A 25,767-nucleotide genomic window follows, 5' to 3' on the forward strand; every position below is an offset into this window, starting at 1 on the left:
AATTCCACAAATCAACTTTTAACAAGGCACACTTGTTAATAGAAATGCATTCCAGGTGACTACCTCATAAAGCTGGTTGAGAGAATGCCAAGAGTGTGCAAAGCTGCCATAAAGGCAAAGGGTGGCTACTTTGAAGAATCTCAAATCTCAAATATATTTGGATTTGTCTCACTCGTCTTTGGTTACTATATGATTCCATATGTGTTATTTCATAGTTTTGATGTCGTCACTATTATTCTACAATGCAGAAAATAGTAAAAATAAAGAAAAACCCTGGAATGAGTAGGTATATCCAAACTTTGGACTGGTACTGTATATATAGATATATATATTCCGGAAAAATTGTGACAGAAAGGGTTACCATAAACTTAATAATAAATGTCCTCATATTGTGATATTTCTGTAAAATCAGTCAGGACACCTACTTGTAAAATTATTTCTGAAAATACAAATAAGACAATTATTTTTGTCTGCAGAATAAATTTATTCACAAAAACGAATTAAAAACAGAAAATGCATTGGTTCATGGAATTGATACAAATAATGACATTGCTCATAAGAAGTTATACAATTTTCTTGCTCACAATACCAATGGTTATGCATGAGATGTGATACCTGAGATTTACATACTTGGGTGTAAGTTTTACAACTGTTCGTAGATTGAAACCATGTTAAAATTGTAAGTTAGTTTAATAGGTTGAAAATAGCAACAAAAATGAGGACATTTACAGATGAGGGGGGGGAGTCTGCGGAGGATCAGTTTTCTGAGTAGCCCTGAATATTAGTGGGACGAGGTTCTAGGCCCAGGCTGAATAATACAGGCAGTATGGAAAATATAACTATATATAAATGATACGTTTGTATTCTAACCATCCAGACAGAGTCAATGACTATAACATTTACTGGCTTTTATGTCCACCTTTTTCTCTTTATTGTACTTCATATCCTCTCTCTTTTTTTTTCTCCCTTTCACTGCCCTCTTTCTCTCTCCCTCTCTTGATTCCCATGGCAACAGCTTCATCAAAACACATACTGATTGGACTGTTCTTCATCATGTCTTTCACTCCCCCCTCATCCACATCTCTCCTCCTCTCCCTCACCCCCCCACTCTGTGACTCCTTTTTGCCTCTGCCCTCATCTTCCCCATCCTCATTCCACCCTCGTTCTGTCTCGCTGACTTTGTCATGCTCTGGCTTTCCTTCCATCTTTCTCTCCTTATCTTGCTGTCCCAAAGTCCTGTGTACCTTTCCCTTTCCACTGTCTCTGTCTGTCTCTGTCCTCTCCCTCTGGTGCTGCTGTTGTCTGAGGTTCAGTGCAGTTATTCGGCAGTGATGTGGCTTGGGTGGTACCACTGGCACTGATCTTGCTTGATACACTTTAGGGGGTGTTTGTTGTTTAGACACGACCAGCACTCTCCCCGCCCCTTTTTCAGACCCCACTTTACTATCCATCGCTTCGTTTTCTCCCTCACATTTTTTTTTGCTGTTTATCTTGATGTCTTTCAGTTCTTCTTCTCTTTCCTCTATTGTTGGTGTCTTTAGTTGCTCTTTCGTCTCTCCTTTCTTCTTCTTTTTCTTCTTCTTCTTCTCATCTATCTCCTGTTGGACCACAAGTATACTATCTCCTTCTTCCTCCGTGATTACATCTCCCACTTCCATCTCTTTCTCTCTCTCCTCATATCCCTCTGCCACAACATCGTTTATAACATCTACATCTCTTTGTCTTCTCTCTAAAATGTGCTGTGCCTCTAGGTCCTGTTTCTCATTATCAATCGATATCTTTTCCACCCTCTCTTCAGCTTTCTCTTCCTCAGTCTCTCCCATGGTATCCACACCTTCCACCCTCTCTTCAGCTGCCTTTTCCTCAGTCTCTCCCATGGTATCCACACCTTCCACCCTCTCTTCAGCTGCCTTTTCCTCAGTCTCTCCCATGGTATCCACACCTTCCACCCTCTCTTCAGCTGCCGTTTCCTCAGTCTCTCCCATGGTATCCAATCCTTCCACCCTCTCTTCAGCTGCCTCTTCCTCAGTCTCTCCCATGGTATCCACTCCTTCCACCGCTCTCTTCGCCTCTTCTTTTGCACTCATCTCTTCACTTGCCTTACTCTCATCTATCTCTTTCATGATCTCTTTCTGTTGTACTCCAATCATCTCTCCATCTTCTTTGGTTTCTATCACCTCCTCTATAAATGTACTTCCCTCAGTCTCTCTTTCCCTATCCTTCCTCTCTCCACTTTCCATCATGTCATCCCTCGCTACTATGCTCATCATCTCTTCATAAATGACCTCTTCCTGCTTTGTGTCCTCTTCTCCTACTTCCCTTTCATCACCTGCTATCCTGTCATCCTCTTCTTCAATCATTCCTCCTTGTTCCTTCTCCTCCACTCCCACCCAAACCTCCACATCCTTTTCCTCTGTTTTATCCAATTCCTTTAATACCTCTCTCTCCTCTCCTTTGCCCATATCTCCCTCGCTCTTGCATGCTGTTTCTTCTCCCTCTTGTTTGTCCCATCCTCCCTCGTTTCTGTCATCTCTTTCCTCCATCTCTCCCTCTACCTTCATCTCCTCTCCATTTTCCTTCTCTCCTGCTCTATCCCTCTTAGCACTTTTTTCAGGATGCTCTTTTACATCCCCAGCTGAATCTCTAGAAACTTCCTCTGATCGCTCATTGACTATGTTCTCTGGCTCTTCAGCACAGGAAACAATATGACAGGCCGTGAGTAAATGCTCTTGTGGGTTTTCTGCCTCGGCTTCGCTCACTGTATCACCATTATAACCCTCTGAAATCACACCTTCTTCAGCACATTGACTCTTCAGGACCTCTTCCTCGTCTTTGAGCTTCAGGTGAACTCTAGTGGTCTGCAGTGAGGCCTCCTCACAGTCAGTTGATGCGGATGCTGAAGCGTGACTCTTCTCAATGTCATCTGGAGTTTCCTCTTCCTCCATGATGCTGGTTTCAACCAAGTGACAACTTTCTTCTATGTCAGTGCTGCAAAGTGAAGGTGATCTATGATGACAAGTAACATTTATCAAGTACATTTATCCTAATCTGCTGTTCTTCACTTTGATTCACTTTATAAATAACCCGCCTCTGCTTACCTTTCTGTGCAAGTATTGGTCAGGGTGTCTGCCTGGTCTTTCTCCTGGCTGTCTCGATCCTGTTCTGCATCCTCCTCCTCCACCAGTTTCATCGCTTCCAGACTATTCTTTTCTTCAGCTTTGCTATGCCTCAAAACCTCCACTGATTGGTCACGGCAGTCAGGGGAATTAATGTCTAAGTGCTCAGGGGGCATTCTGGCCTCAGAACTAGGAATTGGTCCGTCATCAGAGGCACCGTCCAGTGGTTGTGAGGGCACAGGGGCTGGGGACAAACTGTTCTCTAAGTCAGTCTGAGGTCCACTCCATGTCAATCTGTTGAACACCAAACTAGATGGTAGACTTTTACAGAACATGTCATCATCATCCTCCTCATCTTCTTTGTCATAATCATCATCCCCTTCTTCATCCTCCTCTTCTTCAGAGGAGGAGGAGGAAGACAGAGCAGGCAGGAAGGGACGGGACATGTAAGGCAGACTCATTGACTTGTTGGCTCGCCCATACTGATCTATGCTTAGAGGCCTGTGTATGGGCGTTTGTGTCTGTATTTGTGTCTGTGTGTCTACAGGTGGCCGTGTGACAGGGTCTGGTCTGTCATGTGAGAGTCCAGGGGATCTATGCTCCACCTCGTCTTCATACTCATCATCCCCATGATGAGGCTCCACTGAGAACTCTTGGAACATCTGGGAGGAGAGAGGATGGAAAAGAGAGGTTTGGATCATAACTAAATGATTAAACACACAGACACACACACACAGACACAGACACAGACAGACACAGACACAGACACAGACACAGACACATACACATACACATACACATACACATACACATACACATACACATACACACCTGGCTGGAGACACTGCTGTCCATAAGGTCCAGGAATCCAAAAGTATCCTGAAAGTCCAGTGGACAGTCCTGGTCTTGTTCATCGTCCTCCTCCATCAGAGGAAATGGCACTTCTATGGCAACTACTTCATTTCTGACACCTGACATATCTGGTGCATCCAGGGCAATCTGCACAGAACCTTTCATATCTGAGGAGTAAAGGCAGATGTTACAGATTGACACAAATGTCCTATCCAAGCGATTTCACTCCAACCGGTATCTATAAACCTACTACCATGACTATTGTACTTCCCTTATTACCCAAATTAGGTTTATTTAAACACATTAATGATTAGACATACCCATATATTCTCCCTCTTCATCCTCATCGTTGTCATGGTTTTCTGCATCCCCTTCTCCACCCTTACCCTGAACCTGACTCTCTTCAATGCTCTCTTCTGATGGCTTAGATACACAGTCCCCATTCACTTCCTCTTCTCTCTCCTCTTCTCCTCTTCCCCCTTTTTCTTCAACTTTATCTTCCTCTGCCTCACCTCTCCTCTCCCCTGTTACCTCTTCATCTCTTCTCTTGCCTAGGTCAGTCTTGTCCTCCCTCATAACTTCTACTCGGATGTGCCTTTCCCCTTCACCTCCCTCCTGTCTGTCACCCTCCCTTCCCTTCTGTCTCTCCCCCTCCCTTCCCTTCCGTCTGTCACCCTCCCCGCCCTCTCCTTTATCTCCACTCTCCTGTCCTCCTCTATGGTTGCCCCTGTCCGCTCCACCCCCCTGCAGCACCCCAAAGGCCAGGCCTGATGTGATGTGAAGGGGTACTGTGACCGAGAAAGGTCCGGAGATGTGGATCCCTGCCCGCCGGTCGGCTTTGCTGGAGAGTCCTGGGGATCTGGATGGGGGTTGCAGAGCCTCAGTGCTATTGCCCCCACCACAGTGACTGTCCAGTCGACTGTATATGCCCTGTGTTCCCCCGCCCCCGCTCACTACACTCACACTAGCTCCCTGACCCCTCCGGTAGGTCACAGCATACCCGCTGCCCACATCACCACCACTACTGGATGCCCCTCCCTCCGCACCCCCCTGGGTACAGGGAGAGGGCTGAGCCAGGGGGGACATCACAGTGGAAGGGGGTCGTTGTCTGGAACCTGAGAGGTATTGTAAACATTCACATTAGTCTACACAAAACTGTCATAATTGTAAGACTATAGTACTACTGAACACAGAAAATAAATTATTCCTTAGCCTTACCAGTATGCATTCATTTAATTACTATAAAAACATATTCACCAACATCTATACAATAAGATAAAGACTGGGTAAACAGTAAGGAGATGCACCTTCATGCGGATAGGGCACAGAGCTCAGGGAATCCATGCTCTTCGCTGGCCTCAAGACAGTTCTCTCTTTTTCTACAGATGGAAGGATGATTGTCAAACTCAAAATAATCATTATTACCTTTGCAAAACCATGCATTGAATTAAAAGATAATAACATCAGTGTGTCACTCACCTTTGGCTGAGTTCTTGTTCCTCCGTCTCGGGTCATGAAGTCTGCCTCCTAAATTGAAGATGGACTTCCACTTCCTGCCCTTAAGAGATCCCTTCCTCCTGAAGTAGAGAATGTTACTTCTGTTACTCTGGCCAGGATTTTTCTGCACCACGTGACCTGGCCATGTAGGAAAAACTATACACCCTAGTAGTAACCTATCTATTACCATTATGAACACTAAACCTCCTCCAACCTCAACCACTATACTGCTACTATCTTGATGATAAATTGGCATAAACTGGCTATGTTTATTTTGTTTTGGTGAATTTGCTTACTTGTCTGTCCCGTCTATGATGGCGTGGTAGGAACGCATGGCAGGGGGACCGTCCCCTGGGCTGATGTTGCCTAACTGGAATGGAATGGCCCGGAAGAAAGGTTCCTCTGGATTGTGTATAGAGGGAGATGGGAGTGACTTCCGGCGCTCCGTAATACCTTTAATAAGGAGGTGAAGAAGAAAGGGAGGAGATATGAGTGCTGGGAGTATCTATTCTCTATGGCTGAGAAAGAGAGAGAGAGGGCGAGAGAGACAGGGAGAGAGAAAGAGAGAGAGGAAAAGTGATATACCTGAATCAGGAAACAGCTGGGGCACGTGGGTGAGGATGAATTCCACCACGATAGACTGGACCCTCACCTCCATAAAGGCTGCTGTACCGTTAAACCCTGATGCCTCAATGTCCTTTGACCTACAAACAAACTCAGAGGATTAAACAACGTTGAACAATGCAAGCACCCTGTTTTAACTATATCTTCATGTCTTTCTCTCTTATGTACACTACCGTTCAAAAGTTTGGGGTCACTTAGAAATGTCCTTGTTTTCCATGAAAACATACATGAACTGAGTTGCAAAATGAATAGGAAATATAGTCAAGACAAGATTATAAATAATGACAAGATTATAAATTGACAAGATTATAAATAATGATTTTTAATTGAAATAATAATTGTGTCCTTCAAACTTTGCATTCGTCAAAGAATCCTCCCTTTGCAGCAATTACAGCCCTGCAGACCTTTGGCATTCTAGTTGTCAATTTGTTGAGGTAATCTGAAGAGATTTCACCCCATGCTTCCTGAAGCACCTCCCACAAGTTGGATTGGCTTGATGGGCACTTCTTACGTACCATACGGTCAAGCTGCTCTTACAGCTCAATAGGGTTGAGGTCCGGTGACTGTGCTGGCCACTCCATTATAGACAGAATACCAGCTGACTGCTTCTTCCCTAAATAGTTCTTGCATAGTTTGGAGCTGTGCTTTGGGTCATTGTCCTGTTGTATGAGGAAATTGGCTCCAATTAAGGATATGGCATGGCGTTGCAAAATGGAGTGATAGCCTTCTTTCTTCAAGATACCTTTTACCCTGTACAAATCTCCCACTTTACCACCACCAAAGCACCGCCAGACCATCACATTAACTCCACTATGCTTGACAGATGGCGTCAAGCACTCCTCCAGCATCATTTCATTTTGTCTCCGTCTCACGAATGTTCTTCTTTGTGATCCGAACACCTCAAACTTAGATTTGTTTGTCCATAACACTTTTTTCCAATCTTCCTCTGTCCAGTGTCTGTGTTCTTTCGCCCATCTTAATCTTTTCTTTTTATTGGCCAGTCTGAGATATGGCTTTTTCTTTGCAACTCTTCCTAGAAAGGCCAGCATCCCTGAGTTGCCTCTTCACTGTTGACTTTGAGACTGGTGTTTTGCGGGTACTATTTAATGAAGCTGCCAGTTGAGGACTTGTGAGGTGTCTGTTTCTCAAACTAGACACTCTAATGTACTTGTACTTGTCCTTGTACTTGTCCTCTCATAATGTACTTGTCCTCTCATTCCTCTTTCTATTCTGGTTAGAGCCAGTTTCGCTGTTCTGTGATGGGAGTAGTACACAGCGTTGTACGAGATCTTCAGTTTCTTGGCAATTTCTCACATGGAATAGCCTTCATTTCTCAGAACAAGAATAGACTGACGAGTTTCAGAAGAACGCCAGGACAGCGGAGTCAATCACCACCTTCCGGAGACACCTGAAACCCCACCTCTTCAAGGAATACCTGGGATAGGATAAAGTAATCCTTCTAACCCCCCCCCTTAAAAGATTTAGATGCACTTTTGTAAAGTGGTTGTTCCACTGGATATTATAAGGTGAATGCACCAATTTGTAAGTCGCTCTGGATAAGAGCGTCTGCTAAATGACTTAAATGTAAATGTAAAGGACTTTGTTTCTGGCCATTTTGCGCCTGTAATCGAACCCACAAATGCTGATGCTCCAGATACTCAACTAGTCTAAAGAAGGCCAGTTTTTCAGTTGTATTGCTTCTTTAATCAGAACAACAGTTTTCAGCTGTGCTAACATAATTGCAAAAGGGTTTTCTAATGATCAATTAGCCTTTTAAAATGATAAGCTTGGATTAGCTAAAGCAACGTGCCATTGGATCACAGGAGTGATGGTTGCTGATAATGGGCCTCTGTACTCCTATGTAGATATTCCATAAAAAATCTGCAGTTTCTAGCTACAATAGTCATTTACAACATTAACAATGTCTACACTGTATTTCTGATCAATTTTAATGAACAAAAAACATGCTTTCTTTCAAAAACAAGGACATTTCTAAGTGACCCCAAACTTTTGAACGTTAATATACACACACAAACCCACACACCTGAGAAGGTTCGGAGCCCAAACAATGGCGAGGTTCCGGGAATGCATATTGGTGTGTGAGGAATGAGAAGCCATCTTGACAAGGTGACGCATCAGGAACTCCAGAGTTCTGAGAAACCAGTGGGAGGGAGAAGGGGCAGAAAGAGATGGAAGTGGGATCGTTAATTTAAAAACAGTTTAAAAACATTTGAAACTGTTTGAGAATAACTATGCATGGCTAGAAAAGCAGTGCACAGCCTGAAATATACCAGTAAGTTCAAGAGATATGCTATGAAGCAAAGCAGAATTTACCTCTAGTTATAAACAGATGGTTGCAGGCCATGTAATATATGAAAACATACAGCAGTCTCAATCTATAGTGAAAGAGATAGTTAAATAGTAGAGGTTTACTTGTAATGGGGAGCGGGTAACTCTTTCAGGACATCTTTAATCTTAACCAGCCTCTCCTCCTCCAACTGAATCGCCACAGCTTCCTGATGGGTAAAGAGGTGTGAGGTTGATACAAAAAGGCATATGCCATCTTTATGCTGGGTCCCATTCAGTAGGTATAAAATGGGAGTAAATGTTTTCTAATCTGAACTTAATAAAACAAGAATTATCAATTTCAAAACGCTGTCTCCTTTTTGTTCTTACTGAACGCAACCCTGGTGTCTGTCCATGTCTCTGAATGACTATCAAGACAGGTACTCACAGCATATTTGTCATAGAGCTGGTATGTGAGGAGGGGATTGGGTAACTCTCTGAAGTAGGCCTTGCAGACAGAGCTGACACAGTGAATGTCCTGCAGGTACACATCCTTATTGAGATCCGGGGTCCCTTCACTGTCAAACTCACCCCTGTTTGGAGACAAACACAACATTTCACTGCTGTACACAGGCACACAAACGCAAGCACACAAACTCACACACCACACTTACCTTAGTTTCTGTGTGTTGGATGATACCCCAGATAGCCTGTAGATCCCATCTACCACCCCGTGCTCCTCAATGAATTCACTGCAGCTTCGCAGCACCTGGGGAACTGAGAGGGAGACAAGACCATGGTATTCAAGCTAATATTTAACATATTCTAGTCAATTGTCTGGGGAAACTTGGGACTTACTCTCCTGACAGGTAGTGGACAAGTGGTCCAACAGGTCACAGCCAAACACCTTCTCATTGTTCCCTCCTTTTCTCCGGAGTCTCCGCATCTCTTCTTTTCTCCTGCCTCAACCTCTCGCACATTCAGCCCTGTGTGTATGTGTGTCTGATATATGTATTTTCTGTATAACTTGGTTAATGGTAACGTGACCATGAGGTGCTCATATACATTTACAATATACTGTTAATATGCAACAATGTGTTGTTTTCTTCATTGCATTTTATTACGTTTTATTGTTCCACTCTGTGATGTGCAGTGCTATATACTGTGATATAATGAGCTGTGTTTTAAGGCATTGTGCTAGGTCATGCTGTCTTTGTGGCACTCTGCAAAGTAAGAAACCAGCTAAATCATCTTCTCAATATATGTACACCAACACAACACTTAATGTGATCACTTGTGAGCATCGCTCACAGTCTACAGCATGCATCACTCTTCACTTCCCCATAATGTCTTCTTCACAAAATAAACAGGCCACACCCTTTACCCCAATACTCCTAGACTCCCTCTCAGTGCTGTGATTTGGGGAGACTTTAAAGTAAATAACGCCTAGTCTTCCTATGCTAATGGAACACTCACACCCCTAACCCCGGCTCTGGCTGTTCTCCGTGACCGATAAAGGCCTTCTCCTCCCTGCCTCTCGCAGCCATTGTGGCCCTCTCACTGCAGCGGAAGTCAATTGAATTGTATGTCGTTCTGACTGCAGGCCTGTCGAAGAACATGAAGCCTCTGAGCCTGACCCCACCACCTCTCCATCCCCCTGACCCTTACCATTCCAACCCTAACACACTGTTACTGCTACTCCTCTCATGTTTCGGGGTGACATTGAGGTAAAAACAAGAATTAAAAAGCGTGATAAAAAGTTGACTGTTCCTACCTTCACTCTGCACCGGCACAACCAAGCAGCAGCAAGCAATGACGCAAGAAACCACTAAACTTCCCCTGTTGACTTCCTGAGTCTCTTTCTCTCTCGCGTTCTCTTTCTGTAATTCTCCCCCATTAGCTCTGCCTCTGTTGATTGGCAAATCAATGAACCAGTAAATCATTCAAACTACCAATCCTATCAATCTATTTCTCTTATCTATTGATCTTTGATTCAGATGACCAGTTTTATACAGTAACAGTGCTCAGTTTAGACAATGCAAAATGTTTCAGTATAAACACATATAGCCTATTACACTGAAACATATTTTATTGCCTCGTTTTCAGAAGACATACAGTAACTTAACATTTTAAGGCAGCAGAGTAATTTCCAAATCTAACTGAAAATCAAGTTGAATTGAGTTATTAACCTGACCTGATATGAGACTGTCCCTTGTGGCAAGACGTGACATCCCAGATAGTCAGACACTACCTAGACAATACAGACTAAATGGATCCTACATATTATTCATCTAAAAGCACAGATTGACTCTTTCATTAAATTCATTTTATTGAAAATAGCATGTTTTTTTACGACTTTGTAGTACAAAATACATTGTTACCAGTTGTAAATTAGTTGTTTAAAATAAAAGTGACGAGCCGTCAACAGTCAAACATCAAAACCAATTCACAAATCAATTAGGAGGAAAAGCTTGTCAAAATGTCTCAAAACAAAGTTCCAGAAAAACGATGTAATTATGAACTATTAGTTCCATCTGTTCTGAGACGACATTAACTTGTGTGTGGATCCCCTGGGTATGCAGGTGCCCCGTATTGAGATACTGGACTCTCTCCTATGTGAGTTCTCTGATGTGACTTCATACCGGAGCGCTGGGTGAAGCATTTCCCACACTGTGTGCACTTATAGGGCTTCTCTCCACTGTGGACCACAGCATGTCTGATCAAGTTGCACTGTTTGGTGAAACTCCTGCCACACTGTTCACAGGTGTACGGTTTCTCTCCGGTGTGACTCCGGAGGTGTTCTTTGAGCTGCCAGAAACGTGGGAAGCTCTTCCCACAGAAGGTGCAGCTGAAACGCCTCTCGGTGGTGCCACCTGATCTCCACTGAGTCCTCATTCTCTTCACCATGTTAAAACTACTGCGACTCAGGCTGTATCCAGAGAAGGTGGAGGTGGTGGCCATGTTTGACCCTGTCATGCACTCACTCAATGTCACTGTTGCTTCTGAAGCCCTGTATTGATGCTGCCTTGGCTGTAGAGCTAAACTATTTCCTTCATTACTTGAATTCAGCATCTCACTGCTCTGTCCCTCTGGCATCTGTTGTCTAGTCTCATCAGCCAATGTCCTTACATGTCCTTTAATGTGTTTTGCAGTACTGAACATGTTAGCATGTGGTTTTCCTATAGAAGAGTGAAGCGATGGCCCTACATCATCTGTCATAGTTGGAACAGATGGCAGCCCACTATGAGATGGGTAAATTGACATATTTTGAGAGTATTCTTCTGTGGAATGAAAGGAGAAATCTGGGTGGCCATCAGGGTCAGTGTCTCTGCCTGGATCCACAGAGGTCCACAGCTGCCCATCAGACTCATCCATAACAAACTGGTCAGGACCTGCCAGGGTCGTGGTCTGATCCAGCTCCTCCTCTTTCTCATCCTTCACCATCACTAGGTCTAGGGAGTCCTCGTCCTCATCTAGCCGGTGCTGCTCTGTGCTGAACACCTCTGTAGATGTGAGCCGGGGTGTTCCTGGTTCCTCTGGATGATCAGAATTGGGGTAATGTTCCACTGAGTCTCTGGGAGATATATTGGGTCGTGTGATGAAGTCCTCATCACAGTGCCGTTGCTCAAAGGATGGTGGTTTCCCAGGCTTGAAACCAGACTCTAATGATTTGGGGGAAAACATAAAATAAACATTACAAAAGACCCATAACAGTTGCAAAACATGACTGCTTTAGAACTAAGTGTGTACGTGCACTCCATATGCCAGAACATGAAACACCAATGTAATTTGGAACGTGCATACCACCACACCCACACAGTCTTCCATAGACAGACAGAGCAGTACCCCTTATGGTCAAACCCACCCTCTCCAGTGATCCTGAGCTCTTCCTGAGCGTTAGTCTTCCACACATCCTCTGCTGTCTCCTCATCTTTGATCAGTATGGGTTCAGTCTCCACTCTCTGCTCCACATCTGTAGGCTGTAACAGGGACTGAGGTTATTACTCTGGACACACACCATATCTAACACTTTTCATACTCATGAATCACACAAAAGTGGTAAATTCTCCTGATATTCCAATAACAGAATTGATCCAAGAGGTCTGGTCTCTGTAATCGTAAAAGGTGATTTATCACACCTGGCACGGAGAGTCCTCTCTGCCTCTCCACTGTGAGCTATTCCTTTCCTTGTTCAAAACAATCTTGACTGGATATGACAATCTCTCTGTTGACATGGGGTAAAGAACTGGAAAATAATTGTATTCAGTCAAATATTAGGGTTATTCACACATTTGGGATTTTCTTCAGTTGTTCATGCATTTAAATTACTACCTTTTCTCCTATCTCGTCCTTGTGTCTTCTTCAGCTCGCTCTCCATCATTCGACACTTCCTTTTCAGTAAATCAATATCTCGCTGGCTTTGGGTCATTTCTAAACGTATAACAGCACAGCTATCATCTACACGTTTGTTTATTTCTGCTACAGCTGCTTTAGCTAATACCTCCATTATCGATACCAACTGCGACTGAAAACTGCAGCTGGCCATCTTGTAAAACCCAAATTACAGATTTGTATTATCTGTTTGAAGTCAATAGTCTACAATTTCCAAGCGAATGTGCAAAAACAATCCGTAGACATTGATAAACGGCAACAATGTACGAAGTGGGAGATCCGTGCGCAATTTCAATCGCACTTCCGTTCAACTCGTGGCGTAAATATTTATTACCGTAAATATGAGACTGCAACAGCCCTACAAAATTGGTAGAATTAGCACTGGCAAGGCAAGTATACTGATCAATAATATAGTGGGTGCCAGGCTCAGACGATCGTGCAGGTGAAGAAGCCGGATGTCCTGGGCTGGCATCCTTAAACTCAGACAGCGGTTGTGAGCCTGGTCAGACGTAATGCCAAATTCTCTAAAACAATGTTGGAGGTGGCTTACGGTAGAGAAATGAACATTCAATTATCTGACAATAGCTCCGTTTGACATTCCTGCAGTCAGCATGACAATTGCATGCTCCCTCAAAACTTAAGACATCTGTCACATTGTGTTATGTGACAAAACTGGACATTTTAGAGTGGCCTTTTATTGTCCCCAGCACAAGGTACACATGTGTAATGATCATGCTGTTTAATCAGCTTCTTGATATGCTACACCTGTCAAGTGGATGGATTATCTTGGCAAAGGAGAAATGGCAACTAACAGGGATGTAAACAAATTTGTGCCCAAAATTTGAGAAAAATAAGCTTTTTGTGCGTATGGAAAATTTAAGGGATCTTTTATTTCAGCTCATGAAACATGGGACTAACACTCTACACGTTGTGTTTATATTTTTGTTCGGTATACAGTTGAAGTTGGAAGTTTACATACACTTAGGCTGGAGTCATTAGAACTCGTTTTTCAACCACTCCACAAATTTCTTGTTAACAAACTATAGTTTTGGCAAGTCGGTTAGGAGATCTACTTTGTGTATGACACAAGTAATTCTTCCAACAATTGTTTACAGACAGATTATTTCACTTGTAATTCACTGTATCACAATTCCAGTGGGTCAGAAGTTTACATACACTAAGTTGACTGTGCCTTTAAACAGCTTGGAAAATTCCAGAAAATGATGTCATGGTTTTAGAAGCTTCTGATAGGCTAATTGACATAATTTGAGTCAATTGGAGGTGTACCTGTGGATGTATTTCAAGGCATACCTTCAAACTCAGTACCTCTTAGCTTGACATCATGGGAAAATCATAAGAAATCAGCCAAGACCTCGGAAAAAAATGGTAGACCTCCACAAGTCTGGTTCATCCTTGGGAGCAATTTCCAAATGCCTGAAGGTACCACGTTCATCTGTACAAACAATAGTACGCAAGTATAAACACCATAGGACCATGCTGCCATCATACTGCTCTGACAGGAGACGCGTTCTGTCTCCTAAAGATGAACGTACTTTGGTGCGAAAAGTGCAAATCAATCCCAGAACAACAGCAAAGGACCTTGTGAAGATGCTGGAGGAAACAGGTACAAAAGTATCTATATCCACAGTAAAACGAGTCCTATATCGACATTACCTGAAAGGCCGCTCAGCAAGGAAGAAGCCACTGCTCCAAAACCGCCATAAAAAAAGCCAGACTACGGTTTGCAACTGCACATGGGGACAAAGATCGTACTTTCTGGAGAAATATCCTCTGGTCTGATGAAACAAAAATAGAACCGTTTGGCCATAATGACCATCGTTATGTTTGGAGGAAAAAGGGGGACGCTTGCAAGCCGAAGAACACCATCCCAACCGTGAAACATGGGGGCGGCAGCATCATGTTGTGGGGGTGCTGTGCTGCAGGAGGGACTGGTGCACTTCACAAAATAGATGGCATCATGAGGATGGAACATTATGTGCATTTATTGAAGCAACATCTCAAGACATCAGTCAGGAAGTTAAAGCTTGGTCGCAAATGGGTCTTCCAAATGGACAATGACCCCACGCATACTTCCAAAGTTGTGGCAAAATGGCTTAAGGACAGCAAAGTCAAGGTATTGGAGTGGCCATCACAAAGCCCTGACCTCAATCCTATAGAAAATGTGTGGGCAGAACTGAAAAAGCGTGCGAGCAAGGCCTACATACCTGACTCAGTTACACCAGCTCTGTCCGGAGGAATGGGCCAAAATTCACCCAACTTATTGTGGGAAGCTTGTGGAAGGCTACCTGAAACGTTTGACCCAAGATAAACAATTTAAAGGCAATGCTACCAAATACTAATTGAGTGTATGTAAACTTCTGACCCACTGGGAATGTGGTGAAAGAAATAAAAGCTGAAATAAATCATTCTCTCTACTATTATTCTGACATTTCACATTCTTAAAATAAAGTGGTGATCCTAACTGATCTAAGACAGGGAATTTTTACTAGGATTAAATGTCAGGAATTGTGAAAAACTGAGTTTAAATGTATTTGGCTAAGGTATATGTAAACTTCCGACTTCAACTGTATATACCAGGTATATTCTTGTCTGCATGTAGGGTAGCCCATTCATAGACCTAACTAGCTACTTTTAGTCGCCCACTGACAATAAAATCTTCTTCCTGGAGAACTTTTGTTAAGCTCCCCGATGCTCGGTCTGAACGTTAACACGCATCTCTTGCGGAGCGGTTTTGGAAACGTAAGAAACGTATCTTCCATATGAGCGAGAAATAATTTCCCAAAAACAATAGGTTAAATTACAACACACCTTTATAGCACTACGGTTAGTGTTTCTACGCGGCCATATCGCCATGTTACAGCGCTTTTTACAGAAGACAGACTGAAGACAGTGGCGAGCACTTGTGCTAATTAGCCACCTATCATGCTCCGAACTCCTGTGTGTAAACGTAACTGGGGAGGAAGGGTAGTTCGTTGGCTGGAGGCACACACAGTATATGGATCTGTATAATCTTCTACAGTAAATGGTTGTTTTTTATTTGAAAGATTAATTCTCGCTGATATTAAAGATGAGGTCCATATGTTCCAAAAACCGTTTAGCAAGTGATGATTATTGATGTTACTAAACGTTAAAACACAGAGTCGGGATTGTAGTTCACAAGGAGCCAGTCATGGGCGAAGCTAACCGCTGAAAACCCTACGGAGAGCTACATGTAGACTAACCATATCTATTGATTAAAGAAATTCGTTTTATGATCTAAAAGAATTCAGATCGTAAAACGTCTTGTATTTTTCAATAGCTTTGGCTACATGTAGGCGAAAAGACTAATGCAATGGCTCACATGGTTGTTAATGCATTAAAAGGCTATAGATGCATAATGCACGACACTTTTTATTTTTTTAATGCACGACACACTGTGGTGAAACGTAAAATACTAAAACACTTTCTTCAACCATTCATAAAAACGAATGGTTTATACATGATCAAATGTTGTCATCTCCATTCTCATCCACACAACCTAATGAAACCAGTCTGAAGATGTCGTATGGTATTTATTCAAGGAAATGGGATATATCTTGTTTGACACATAGCTGGGGAACAAGGACGATAAACTAGTTTCATGTAAACTTCAAATAAACTTAATTTCATGATATATTTCCAATAACTATTGTATACTACATGTGTTATAGCTAATTAACATTCAGAGGTTCTTCACAAGGTTTTTAAGGCACATACACCCCCCTATGTATTTATTTGGACAGTGAAGTAAAAACAAATCATTTGGCTCTATACTCCAGCATTTTGGATTTGAGATCAAATGTCTTATGAGGCGACATTACAGAATGTCACCCTTTACTTTGAGGGTATTTTTATACATTTGTTTTACATTTTAGAAATGAATGCACCTCATGCATCTACTCCCCCCATTTGAAGGTGTCATTAGTGTTAGTATTACATTTTGTCAAAAGTTTAGTATTTGGTCCCATATTCCTAGCATGCAATGACTACATCAAGCTCATGACTCTACAAACTTACTGGATGCATTTGTAGTTTGTTTTAGTTGTGTTTCGGATAATGTTGTGCCCAATAGAAATTAATGGTAAATAATGTATTGTGTCATTTTGGAGTCACTTTTATTGTAAATAAGAATATGAACACTTCTACATTAATGTGGCGGCTACCATGATTACAGATAATCATGAATGAATTTGTGAATAACGAGTGAGAAAGTGACAGATGCGCAAAGATCATGCCCCCAAAACATGCTAACCTCTCACCATTACCAATAACATGGGAGGTTAGCATTTTTTGGGGGCATGATATTTATCTCTGTAACTTTCTCACTCATCATTATTCAAGATTAATTTATGATTATCCGTAGTCATGGTAGGGTTTACAATGTAGAAGGGTTCAGAAACAAATCCTATACTTATTTACAATAAAAGTGACTCCAAAATGACACACCAAAATCCAGAACACAACCAAAACTAACTGCAAATGCATCCAACAAGTTTGTAGAGTCACAAGCTTGATGTAGTCACTGCGTGCTAAGAATTTGAGGCAAAATACTAAACTTCTGACACAATTTTATACACTAAGTGAAATTGTCCAAATACTTATGCCACCTTCAAATGGGGGGACTAGATACATAAAGTGCTTTAATTTCTAAACGGTAAAACAGATGTATGAAAATACCCTCAAATAAAAGGTGACATTCTGTACTATCGCCTCATATAAAACATTTGATCTCAAATCCAAAATCCTGGAGTATAGAGACAAATTAAAAGTTGTAGCTTCACTGTCCAAATAAATACATAGGGGAGTGTATCAGTAGAGGTATTAGATACAAAAAGAAAGCACATCAGATATTGTAGAAGAAGATAGCATGTAGTGTTGATTGATCTACATTTTCACATTGAAAGTGTTTCCGAAGCATAATGCAATTATGTTCCTATTTGTTCCATCTGTTCTGAGACAACATTAAACTTGTGTGTGGATCCCCTGGGTATGCAGGTGCCACGTATTGAGACACTGGACTCTCTCCTGTGTGAGTTCTCTGATGTGACTTCATGCTGGAGCGCTGAGTGAAGCATTTCCCACACTGTGTGCACTCGTAGGGCTTCTCTCCACTGTGGACCACAGCATGTCTGATCAAGTTGCACTGTTTGGTAAAACTCCTGCCACACTGTTCGCAGGTGAACGGTTTCTCTCCGGTGTGACTCCGGAGGTGTTCTTTTAGCTGCCAGAAACGTGGGAAGCTCTTCCCACAGAAGGTGCAGCTGAAACGCCTCTCGGTGGTGCCGCCTGATCTCCACTGAGTCCTCATTCTCTTCACCATGTTAAAACTACTGCGACTCAGGCTGTATCCAGAGAAGGTGGAGGTGGTGGCCATGTTTGACCCTGTCATGCACTCACTCAATCTCACTGTTGCTTCTGAAGCCCTGTATTGATGCTGCCTTGGCTGTAGAGCTAAACTATTTCCTTCATTATTTGAGTTCAGCATCTCACTGCTCTGTCCCTCTGGCATCTGTTGTCTAGTCCCATCAGCCAATGTCCCTACATGTCTTTTCATGTGTTTTGCAGCACTGAACATGTTAGCATGTGGTTTCCATATAGAAGAGTGAAGCGATGGCCCCACTTCATCTGTCATAGTAGAAACGGATGGCAGCCCACTATGAGATGGGAAAATTGAGATATTCTGAGAGTACTCTTCTGTGGAATGAAAGGAGAAATCTGGGTGGACATCAGGGTCAGTGTCTCTGCCTGGATCCACAGAGGTCCACAGCTGCCCATCAGACTCATCCATAACAAACTGGTCAGGACCTGCCAGGGTCGTGGTCTGATCCAGCTCCTCCTCTTTCACCATCACTAGGTCTAGTGAGTCCTCATCTGGCCGGTGCTGCTCTGCGCTGAACACCTCTGTAGACGTGAGCTGGGGTGTTCCTGGTTCCTCTGGACGATCAGAATTTGGGTAATGTTCCACTGAGTCTCTGGGAGATAAGTTGGGTTGTGTGATGAAGTCTTCATCACAGTGCCGTTGCTCAAAGGATGGTGGTTTCCCAGGCTTGGAACGAGACTCTAATGATTTGGGGATCAACATAAAATAAACGTTACAAAAGACCCTTAACAGTTGCAAAACATGACAGCTTTAGAACTGACTGTATGTCCGTGAGCTACATATGCCAGAACATAAAACACCCAACACCAATGTAGCAATTTGGAAAGTGCATACCACCACACCCACACAGTCTTCCATAGACAGACAGAGCAGTGCCCCTTATGGTCACACCCACCCTCTCCAGTGATCCTGAGCTCTTCCTGAGGGTTAGTCTTCCACACATCCTCTGCTGTCTCCTCATCTTTGATCAGTATGGGTTCAGTCTCCACTCTCTGCTCCACATCTGTAGGCTGTAACAGGGACTGAGGTTATTACTCTGGACACACACCATATATAACCCCTTTCATACTCATGAATCACACAAAAGCAGTAAATTCCCCTGATATTCCAATATCAGAATTGATCCAAGAAGTCAGGTCTCTGTAATTGTAAAAGGTGATGTATCACACATGGGGTTGAGAGTCCCCTTCAACAGCCATCTTGCTGTCTCTCCACTGTGAGTTACTCCTCTGCTTGTTCAAAACAATCTTGACTGGATATGAAGATCTTTCTGATGCCACGGGGTAAAAACCTAGAAAATAATCGTATTCAGTAAAATATTAGAGCTATTCACAGATTTGGGTTTTGCATATTCAATTAATTTACCACGACAAATAACACAACTACCTTTTCGTCTGCGCGTTTTCTTCAGCTCGCTCTCCATCATTTGACACTTCCTTTTCAGTACATCAATATCTCGCTGGCTTTGGGTCATTTCCAAACGTATAACAGCACAGCTATCATCTACACGTTTGTTTATTTCTGCCACTGCTGCTTTAGCTAATACTTCCATAATGGATACAAACTGCTCCTGAAAATTGCAGCTGGCCATCCTGTCCTGCCCAGTATTTATTCGCCGTGATTAAGTAAATATGTTTAAACAATTTTGCTAGCCAATGAGCAAAGAATAATACGTTTATTTCCAGTTCTCACACTATGGCAAATGTTGATATTGTTGATATTGGACCAATTCGACATTTGTAAGAGATCTATTTAGGCAAACGATGTTGCTAAATGCCAACCATGTTTCAAATCGGAGATGCGTGCGCAATTGCGCTTCCGTTCTTCTTCTTCTTCGTCACCATCTTCGGTGTTTAAGCGCGGTTCGTATCCAATATGTTGCATTACCACCCCCAACTGGACTACAATATAAATATATTATACATCGTGATACAAAATTGGAAAAGGGATTTATTTTTATTTTTTATATATAACATTAAAACAAAAACACCCATCCAACTAATCCTACACTCATTAAAAACCCACTACCCCATTCCACTATTTTGACCCAATCTGCTCCTGCACCATGCCAGCGGCCTGGGAGGACAGGACACCACCACTCAACACACCTTGTAAGTCTTCTGAAGTCAAATCTCATATACTCAAATACTTCTCTGCAGCTGCCACAACATCTATTTTCTGTGATTTATGTTCCATTTATGTGATCTACGTTCCATTTATGCGGTTGATAACCATTGCTATGAACGCTCGGAAGCCAACCTTAGTGAAGGATATATCACTCATTGGCCTATCGCTCTGTGCTGGCATCAGTAGTGTTAAGTACTTAAGTAAAAATACTTTAAAGTACTACTTAATTAGTTTTTTAGTGTAGTGTATCTGTACTTTACTATTTATATTTTTGACAACTTTTACTTTATTACATTCCTAAAAAAAATAATGTACTTTTTACTCCATACATTTTCCCTGACACCCAAAAGTACTCGTCCAATTCACATACTTATCAAGAGAACACCCCTGGTCATCACTACTGCCTCTGATGTGGCGGACTCACTAAACGCAAATGCTTCGTTTGTAAATTATGTGTGAGTGTTGGAGCGTGCCCTGGCTATACGTCAATAAAAGAAACATAAGAAAATTGTCCCGTCTGGTTTGCTTAATATAAGGAAGTTGAAATTTACTCTAGTATGAAAATTGAATAACTTTCTACTTTTCTCAGGGATCCTCTCAGGATCCTTCTCCCTTGATCCATCCTCCTCTAATTACTTCACTGCCTCCGCATGACACCTAAGGCACTACTCTGACTCTAGCTACCCCAGAAATCACTCCTTTCAAGAAACATATCTTCACCCAAGTTATGTGACACGGAGCACCTGCTCCCTCTGTTCAGAAGAAACACAAACAAATATCACAAGTCCACTACAGGTTACCTTCACTGATTCAACTGCACCCAACTCCTTTCCCACCCACCCTGACACCACAAATGGATCCGCCAAAAGGGAAAGATCCACACATTCTTAAAAAATGTCACTTCTACTGGACCAGATGATTTTTTTATGTCCATCGATGCCAGGCTCGGGTTCCGAGCTTTTCACCACACTTTCCACTTCACTTAACTAGCCCTCATTCACTTACATTTTACCCCCAGAACTCTGTCTGGCGCACAGCTCACTCCATCTTCTTCTTCTTCTTCTGTGGATTTTATATGGTGGTTGGCAAAAAACTTTAAGGCGCATTGCCACCACCAAATGGACTGGAGTGTGGAATAGAGACAGGGAAGGTCTAAATCAGGGCAAACCAATCCCGGAGAGCTACCGTCCTGTAGGTTTTCACTCCAACCCTAATCTAGTGAATCAAGTCAGTTACAACTAGGATTGGAGTGAAAACCTACAGGAAAAAAACGCAACACCATTACTCATTAAATCTAAGACAAACGTCTCCCTTTCCCTCCCATATTGCTGGCACTGAATTTGAACGTGTTCCTCTGTATCCATCTCCTCCTGACAGTGATCACACCTCCCAGTCTGAAGTTTTCTTACCAGTTTTAATGTACTGTTGATTACACTTTCCTCCCTTCTCTCTCGACCCAAGGACCTCCCTGCCTCCACCTTTTCCTGGATCTTATACAGGTCTTCCCTTTCCATCCCTGTTCCACAACTCTTGCCTTTTGTTATTAACCACTGTCCCTATCAACCACTTGGCATCTGCTCCCACATGAGCTGGTTCCCAGTGGAACATCACAACTACCCCCATCTGTCTTACACCATACAAGCACTGAAAAATCTCATACAATACATCTAGTCTGCTCTGAGACACAAATGCATTTAAGCTCATCAGTGCTGCACAGAAGTCAGAGCAGATTACTACCCCGTCTGGCCTCATTTCCTCCACCCACTCTGCAGCCAATAGTATGGCCAGCAACTTCATTGTGTAAACAGATAAATGATCAGTTGCTCTTTTTGTCACTGCCACCTTAAACTCAGGAACACTAAAATCTGCACCTGTCCTCCCTGTTTTAGGGTGCTCAGATCCATCTGTGAATATATTCAAGACAGCATAGTACTGTGTTCTTAAATGTTCACTTACAATATTTACTGGATCTACTCCTTCCTCACCAGCTCTTACCCTCTGAAGCAACCCTAGGCCTATCATTGGCTGAGGGAGCAACCAAGGAGGGATAGCAGGAAGAACCACCGAGGGGCTCTCTCTCGCCATGCCATTACCCATCCACCCCAAATTTCTATTCAGGTTTTGTTCATGCTCCCAGCCCTCTAGGAGCACCTTTTTTGTAGGATGTGTAACCCTAAGTCTTGTAGATTTACCCAATGTGTCAAGGCTAGTTGTTGTCTTAACTTTAACGGCATGTCTCCCCACTCTACCTGCAGAGCTGCCACCGGGGAGGTCCTGATTGCTCCACAACATATTCTTAAAGCTTGAGCCTGGATTACATCTAGCTTTTTCAAAGATGTCTGAGCTTCTGATCCATATGCTACACTTCCAATGTCCAGTGATGACCTTGACAGCGCAATTCACTGAGTGTACAAAACATTAGGAACACCTTCCTAATATTGAGTTGCACCCCCTTTTGCCCTCAGAACAGCTTAAATTCGTTGGGGCTTGTACTCTATAAGGTGTTGAAAGCGTTCCACAAGGATGCTGGCCCATGTTGACTCCAATGCTTCCCACAGTTGTGTCAAGTTGGCTGGATGTCCTTTGGGTGGTGGACCATTCTTGATACACAAAGGAAACTGTTGAGCGTGAAAAACCCAGCAGCGTTGCAGTTCTTGACACAATAAAACCGGTGCGCCTGGCACCTACCACCATACCCTGTACATAGGCACTTACATCTTCATCCTCTGAATGGCACACATACACAATCAATGTCTCAATTGTCTCAAGGCTTAAAAATCCTTCTTAAACCTGTCTCCTCCCCTTCATCTCCACTGATTGAAGTGGATTTAACAAGTGCCATAAATAAGGGTTTATAATTTTCACCTGGTCAGTCTGTCATGGAAAAAGCAGGTTTTCCCTAATGTTTTGTAGACTCGTGTATAGGGTATTTTCAATGCCATTCTATCTGCTCCCCACTCTATTCCTGACAGGCAATGAATCACATTCAATATTTGCTTCGCCCATGTTACTTGAGTGTCAAACCAGACTCACAGAAACCAAACCAGACCACCCTCTCAAGATTCCTTTCGTACAGCTTCAGGCAGTAAAAAAAAGTGATTTCTCACCTGAAAACTTGAAGCCCATCTGAGGGACTGTTCAAATTCACTGTTCGCTTCTTGAACACTCCCAGCTGTATGTATGGGGAATATTTCACCCTCTCTTCCCCAGCACCCCGTCATCCGCAAACAATGACCTCCTAATATCTGGTCTAAAACTGGGAGAATACATCGTCAATCATAATGGAGAACAAAAGACTAATGACAGTTCCCTGGGGTGGTACCATTATCTACCTCATAACTTTCTGACATAGAAATCCCCACCCTCACTTGTACTGATCGTCCAAAAAGAAAATCCTTTATCCAGTTAAAAACCCTTCCTCCAACCCCCATGATATCCAGTTTGATAAGTAAGCCTTCCTTACATATTATAGGCCTTCTCTACATCAAAGAAAACCGCTCCCACCACTTCCTTATTTGCCTGTGCCTTCTGAATGACTGACTCTAGGCACAGTACAGGATCCATCATTCCCCTGCCTTTCCTGAACCCACTTTGATTTGGTGACATTAGGCCTCTGCTCTCCAGGAAGAACATCAGCCTTTCGGTTATCAAATAAAATTGTATTTGTCAAATGCTCCTAATACAACAGGTGTAGACCTTACCATGAAATGCTTACTTACAAGCCCTTAACCAACAATGCATTAAAGAAAGAGTTAAGAAAGTATTTACTAAATAAACTAAAGTAAAAATAGTCAAATAAAAATAAAAAGTAACACAAAAATAACAGTAACGAGGCTATATACAGGGGGTACCGGTATTCTACCTCAGGCGAGCACTTCGCATCGGTCTCGCTAAAGAAAAAACTATTTGTCCAGTTTGAGGTGAGTAATCGCTGTTCTGATGTCCAGAAGCTCTTTTCGGTCATAAGAGATGGTTGCGGCAACATTATGTACAAAATAAGTTAAAAAAATAAGTTACAAACAATGCAAAAAAACAAACAAAATAGCACAGTTGGTTAGGAGCCAGTAAAACAGCAGCCATCCCCTCCGGTGCAATTATATATCCTTTCCATAAGTTTACATGTATGAAATGCCAAAGCTATCAGCCTATAGTTTGGACCAGTAGGGTCTTTCTTCCCTGGTTTGTCGGCACTACTACAGCCTGCTTCGATATGTCAGGCAGTTTCCTTATTGTAAAAGCCCAATACTTTCCCCATTGCAGTGTCACTGAGATGAGACATCATGATGTAAAACATCTCATCCTTCCCATGAGATCCTACCCCAGCTTTAGCTATAACTCTCTTCATCTCAGCCAAGGTAAAAGGAGTATTCAATGCATCCTCCACCACTTCTCTCTGTTCCAGGACCCCAGGATGTTCTCCGCTGCCCCTCTTCTGTCAGATTACTTGAGCTGTGTACCTTAATAAATGCCTGAGCCAACATTTCTGCCTTCTCCATATCTCTCACTGCAACAGCCTCACCACTTTTCTGCATAGGGAGATCCCAATCTCGTCTGACCCCACTCATCCTCTTAATTGCACTTCTGTTTAACTGGTGAGGTAAGTATTTGTTAGCGTAAATATGAGACTGCAACAGCCCTTCAAATTTGGCAGAGTTTAGCACTGGCAAGGCAAATACCAGGGTGTTTTCTAGGCCAACCGGCCACAAGATGGCGTTATGATTCCTTTTATGTCGTTTGTCAGACAAACGGTTGTGACTAGATGTAGACCTGAAGTGACTTTTCGTAGCACGTGAATTATCCTAACCTGTTATGTAAGTTCTCCTAACCTGCTAGGAAAAAGTCACTTCCGGTTGTAGCTGTAGTCCCTCTAGTAAGAACCCCGCTATATCTATTGACTAAAAAGAGAAGACCTTAAAGACTTTGGATAGTAAAACGTCATCTGTTTTTAGTAAATATATATGGCTACATGCAGGGGAGAGTGTAGTGCAGTGGCTCATATGGTTATCACTGTATAAAAGGCAATATGCATTGATAATGCACAACACACTGTGGTAAAATACAAAAACACTTTCTTCAACCATTTTTAAAAAGTAATGGTTCCTTATGAGTCTAATGATGCCTTCATGAACGATTGAACATAGGCGTCATCTCCACAGCCTAATGAAACCATTCTGAAACTGTGGTATGGTATTTATTAAAGGATTGAAAGGGGATATAACTTATACACAGTTGGGAAACAAAACTAGTTTCATAGAACCTTCAAATAAACAGAATTTCATTATCTATTTCAAGTAATTATTCAATACTACATGAATTATAGCTGATTTACATTGAGGTCCTTCTCTTTGGTTTTTAAAGGCATGTACTGTACATATATAAATAAAGGTATTAGATATAAAGAGTATTCATAGTGTGTTGTAGTAGTGTTGATTGAGCTGCATGAGAGAATATACA

The 25,767-nt window shown here is 42.5% G+C and overlaps 3 protein-coding genes across 7 annotated transcripts; all 3 read right to left on the reverse strand.

Annotated features, from left to right (window-relative positions):
* Positions 1-463: 463 nt before the first annotated feature.
* Positions 464-10,228, reverse strand: si:dkeyp-68b7.12 (uncharacterized). 2 transcript variants are annotated; one of them, XM_045694247.1, is made up of 14 exons: positions 10,150-10,228; positions 9,234-9,598; positions 9,050-9,152; positions 8,824-8,968; positions 8,523-8,605; positions 8,134-8,241; positions 6,051-6,169; positions 5,762-5,918; positions 5,448-5,545; positions 5,276-5,347; positions 4,289-5,083; positions 3,948-4,135; positions 3,099-3,778; positions 464-2,988 (listed from the first exon to the last, which is right to left on the reverse strand). In XM_045694247.1, the coding sequence occupies exons 2-14, from the start codon at positions 9,319-9,321 to the stop codon at positions 930-932; spliced, it is 4,695 nt and encodes a 1,564-aa protein (XP_045550203.1). In that variant the 5' UTR covers positions 9,322-9,598; positions 10,150-10,228; the 3' UTR covers positions 464-929. The 2 variants fall into 2 exon arrangements, with proteins under 2 accessions (XP_045550203.1, XP_045550201.1); XM_045694245.1 differs by having other exon boundaries at positions 464-3,006.
* Positions 10,229-10,679: 451 nt separating this feature from the next.
* Positions 10,680-13,177, reverse strand: LOC106569390 (zinc finger and SCAN domain-containing protein 2). Of its 3 annotated transcripts, none has more exons than XM_014140719.2 (4): positions 12,708-13,177; positions 12,515-12,600; positions 12,241-12,355; positions 10,680-12,037 (listed from the first exon to the last, which is right to left on the reverse strand). In XM_014140719.2, exons 1-4 carry the CDS (start codon positions 12,919-12,921, stop codon positions 10,926-10,928), a joined length of 1,527 nt encoding a protein of 508 aa, XP_013996194.1. In that variant the 5' UTR covers positions 12,922-13,177; the 3' UTR covers positions 10,680-10,925. The 3 variants fall into 3 exon arrangements, with proteins under 3 accessions (XP_013996194.1, XP_013996193.1, XP_045550209.1); XM_014140718.2 differs by having other exon boundaries at positions 12,515-12,621; positions 12,708-13,170; XM_045694253.1 differs by having other exon boundaries at positions 12,515-13,103.
* Positions 13,178-16,320: 3,143 nt separating this feature from the next.
* LOC106569386 (zinc finger protein 333) lies at positions 16,321-20,019 on the reverse strand. Of its 2 annotated transcripts, XM_014140711.2 has the most exons (4): positions 19,573-20,019; positions 19,356-19,477; positions 19,082-19,196; positions 16,321-18,866 (listed from the first exon to the last, which is right to left on the reverse strand). In XM_014140711.2, exons 1-4 carry the CDS (start codon positions 19,775-19,777, stop codon positions 17,740-17,742), a joined length of 1,569 nt encoding a protein of 522 aa, XP_013996186.1. In that variant the 5' UTR covers positions 19,778-20,019; the 3' UTR covers positions 16,321-17,739. The 2 variants fall into 2 exon arrangements, with proteins under 2 accessions (XP_013996186.1, XP_045550206.1); XM_045694250.1 differs by lacking the exon at positions 19,573-20,019 and having other exon boundaries at positions 19,354-19,477.
* Positions 20,020-25,767: the final 5,748 nt, after the last annotated feature.

The sequence above is a fragment of the Salmo salar genome, chromosome ssa14 (assembly GCF_905237065.1).
Source record: "Salmo salar chromosome ssa14, Ssal_v3.1, whole genome shotgun sequence".
Lineage (NCBI taxonomy): Eukaryota > Metazoa > Chordata > Actinopteri > Salmoniformes > Salmonidae > Salmo > Salmo salar.

Excerpts from the sequence above, each read along its gene's own strand:
- si:dkeyp-68b7.12 (XM_045694245.1), bottom strand. The coding sequence starts at position 9,321 with ATGCGGAGACTCCGGAGAAAAGGAGGGAACAATGAGAAGGTGTTTGGC. Across the intron at positions 5,546-5,761 it reads ATCATAGACGGGACAGACAA|GAGGAAGGGATCTCTTAAGG; the intron begins GTAAGCAAATTC and ends TCTCTACTTCAG. Across the intron at positions 5,348-5,447 it reads GAACAAGAACTCAGCCAAAG|AAAAAGAGAGAACTGTCTTG; the intron begins GTGAGTGACACA and ends TTCCATCTGTAG.
- LOC106569390 (XM_014140718.2), bottom strand. The coding sequence starts at position 12,921 with ATGGCCAGCTGCAGTTTTCAGTCGCAGTTGGTATCGATAATGGAGGTA. Across the intron at positions 12,622-12,707 it reads AGGACGAGATAGGAGAAAAG|TTCTTTACCCCATGTCAACA; the intron begins GTAGTAATTTAA and ends ATTATTTTCCAG. Across the intron at positions 12,356-12,514 it reads GAGAGGACTCTCCGTGCCAG|CCTACAGATGTGGAGCAGAG; the intron begins GTGTGATAAATC and ends TCCCTGTTACAG.
- LOC106569386 (XM_014140711.2), bottom strand. The coding sequence starts at position 19,777 with ATGGCCAGCTGCAATTTTCAGGAGCAGTTTGTATCCATTATGGAAGTA. Across the intron at positions 19,478-19,572 it reads GAAAACGCGCAGACGAAAAG|GTTTTTACCCCGTGGCATCA; the intron begins GTAGTTGTGTTA and ends ATTATTTTCTAG. Across the intron at positions 18,867-19,081 it reads GCTCAGGATCACTGGAGAGG|AGTCTCGTTCCAAGCCTGGG; the intron begins GTGGGTGTGACC and ends CCAAATCATTAG.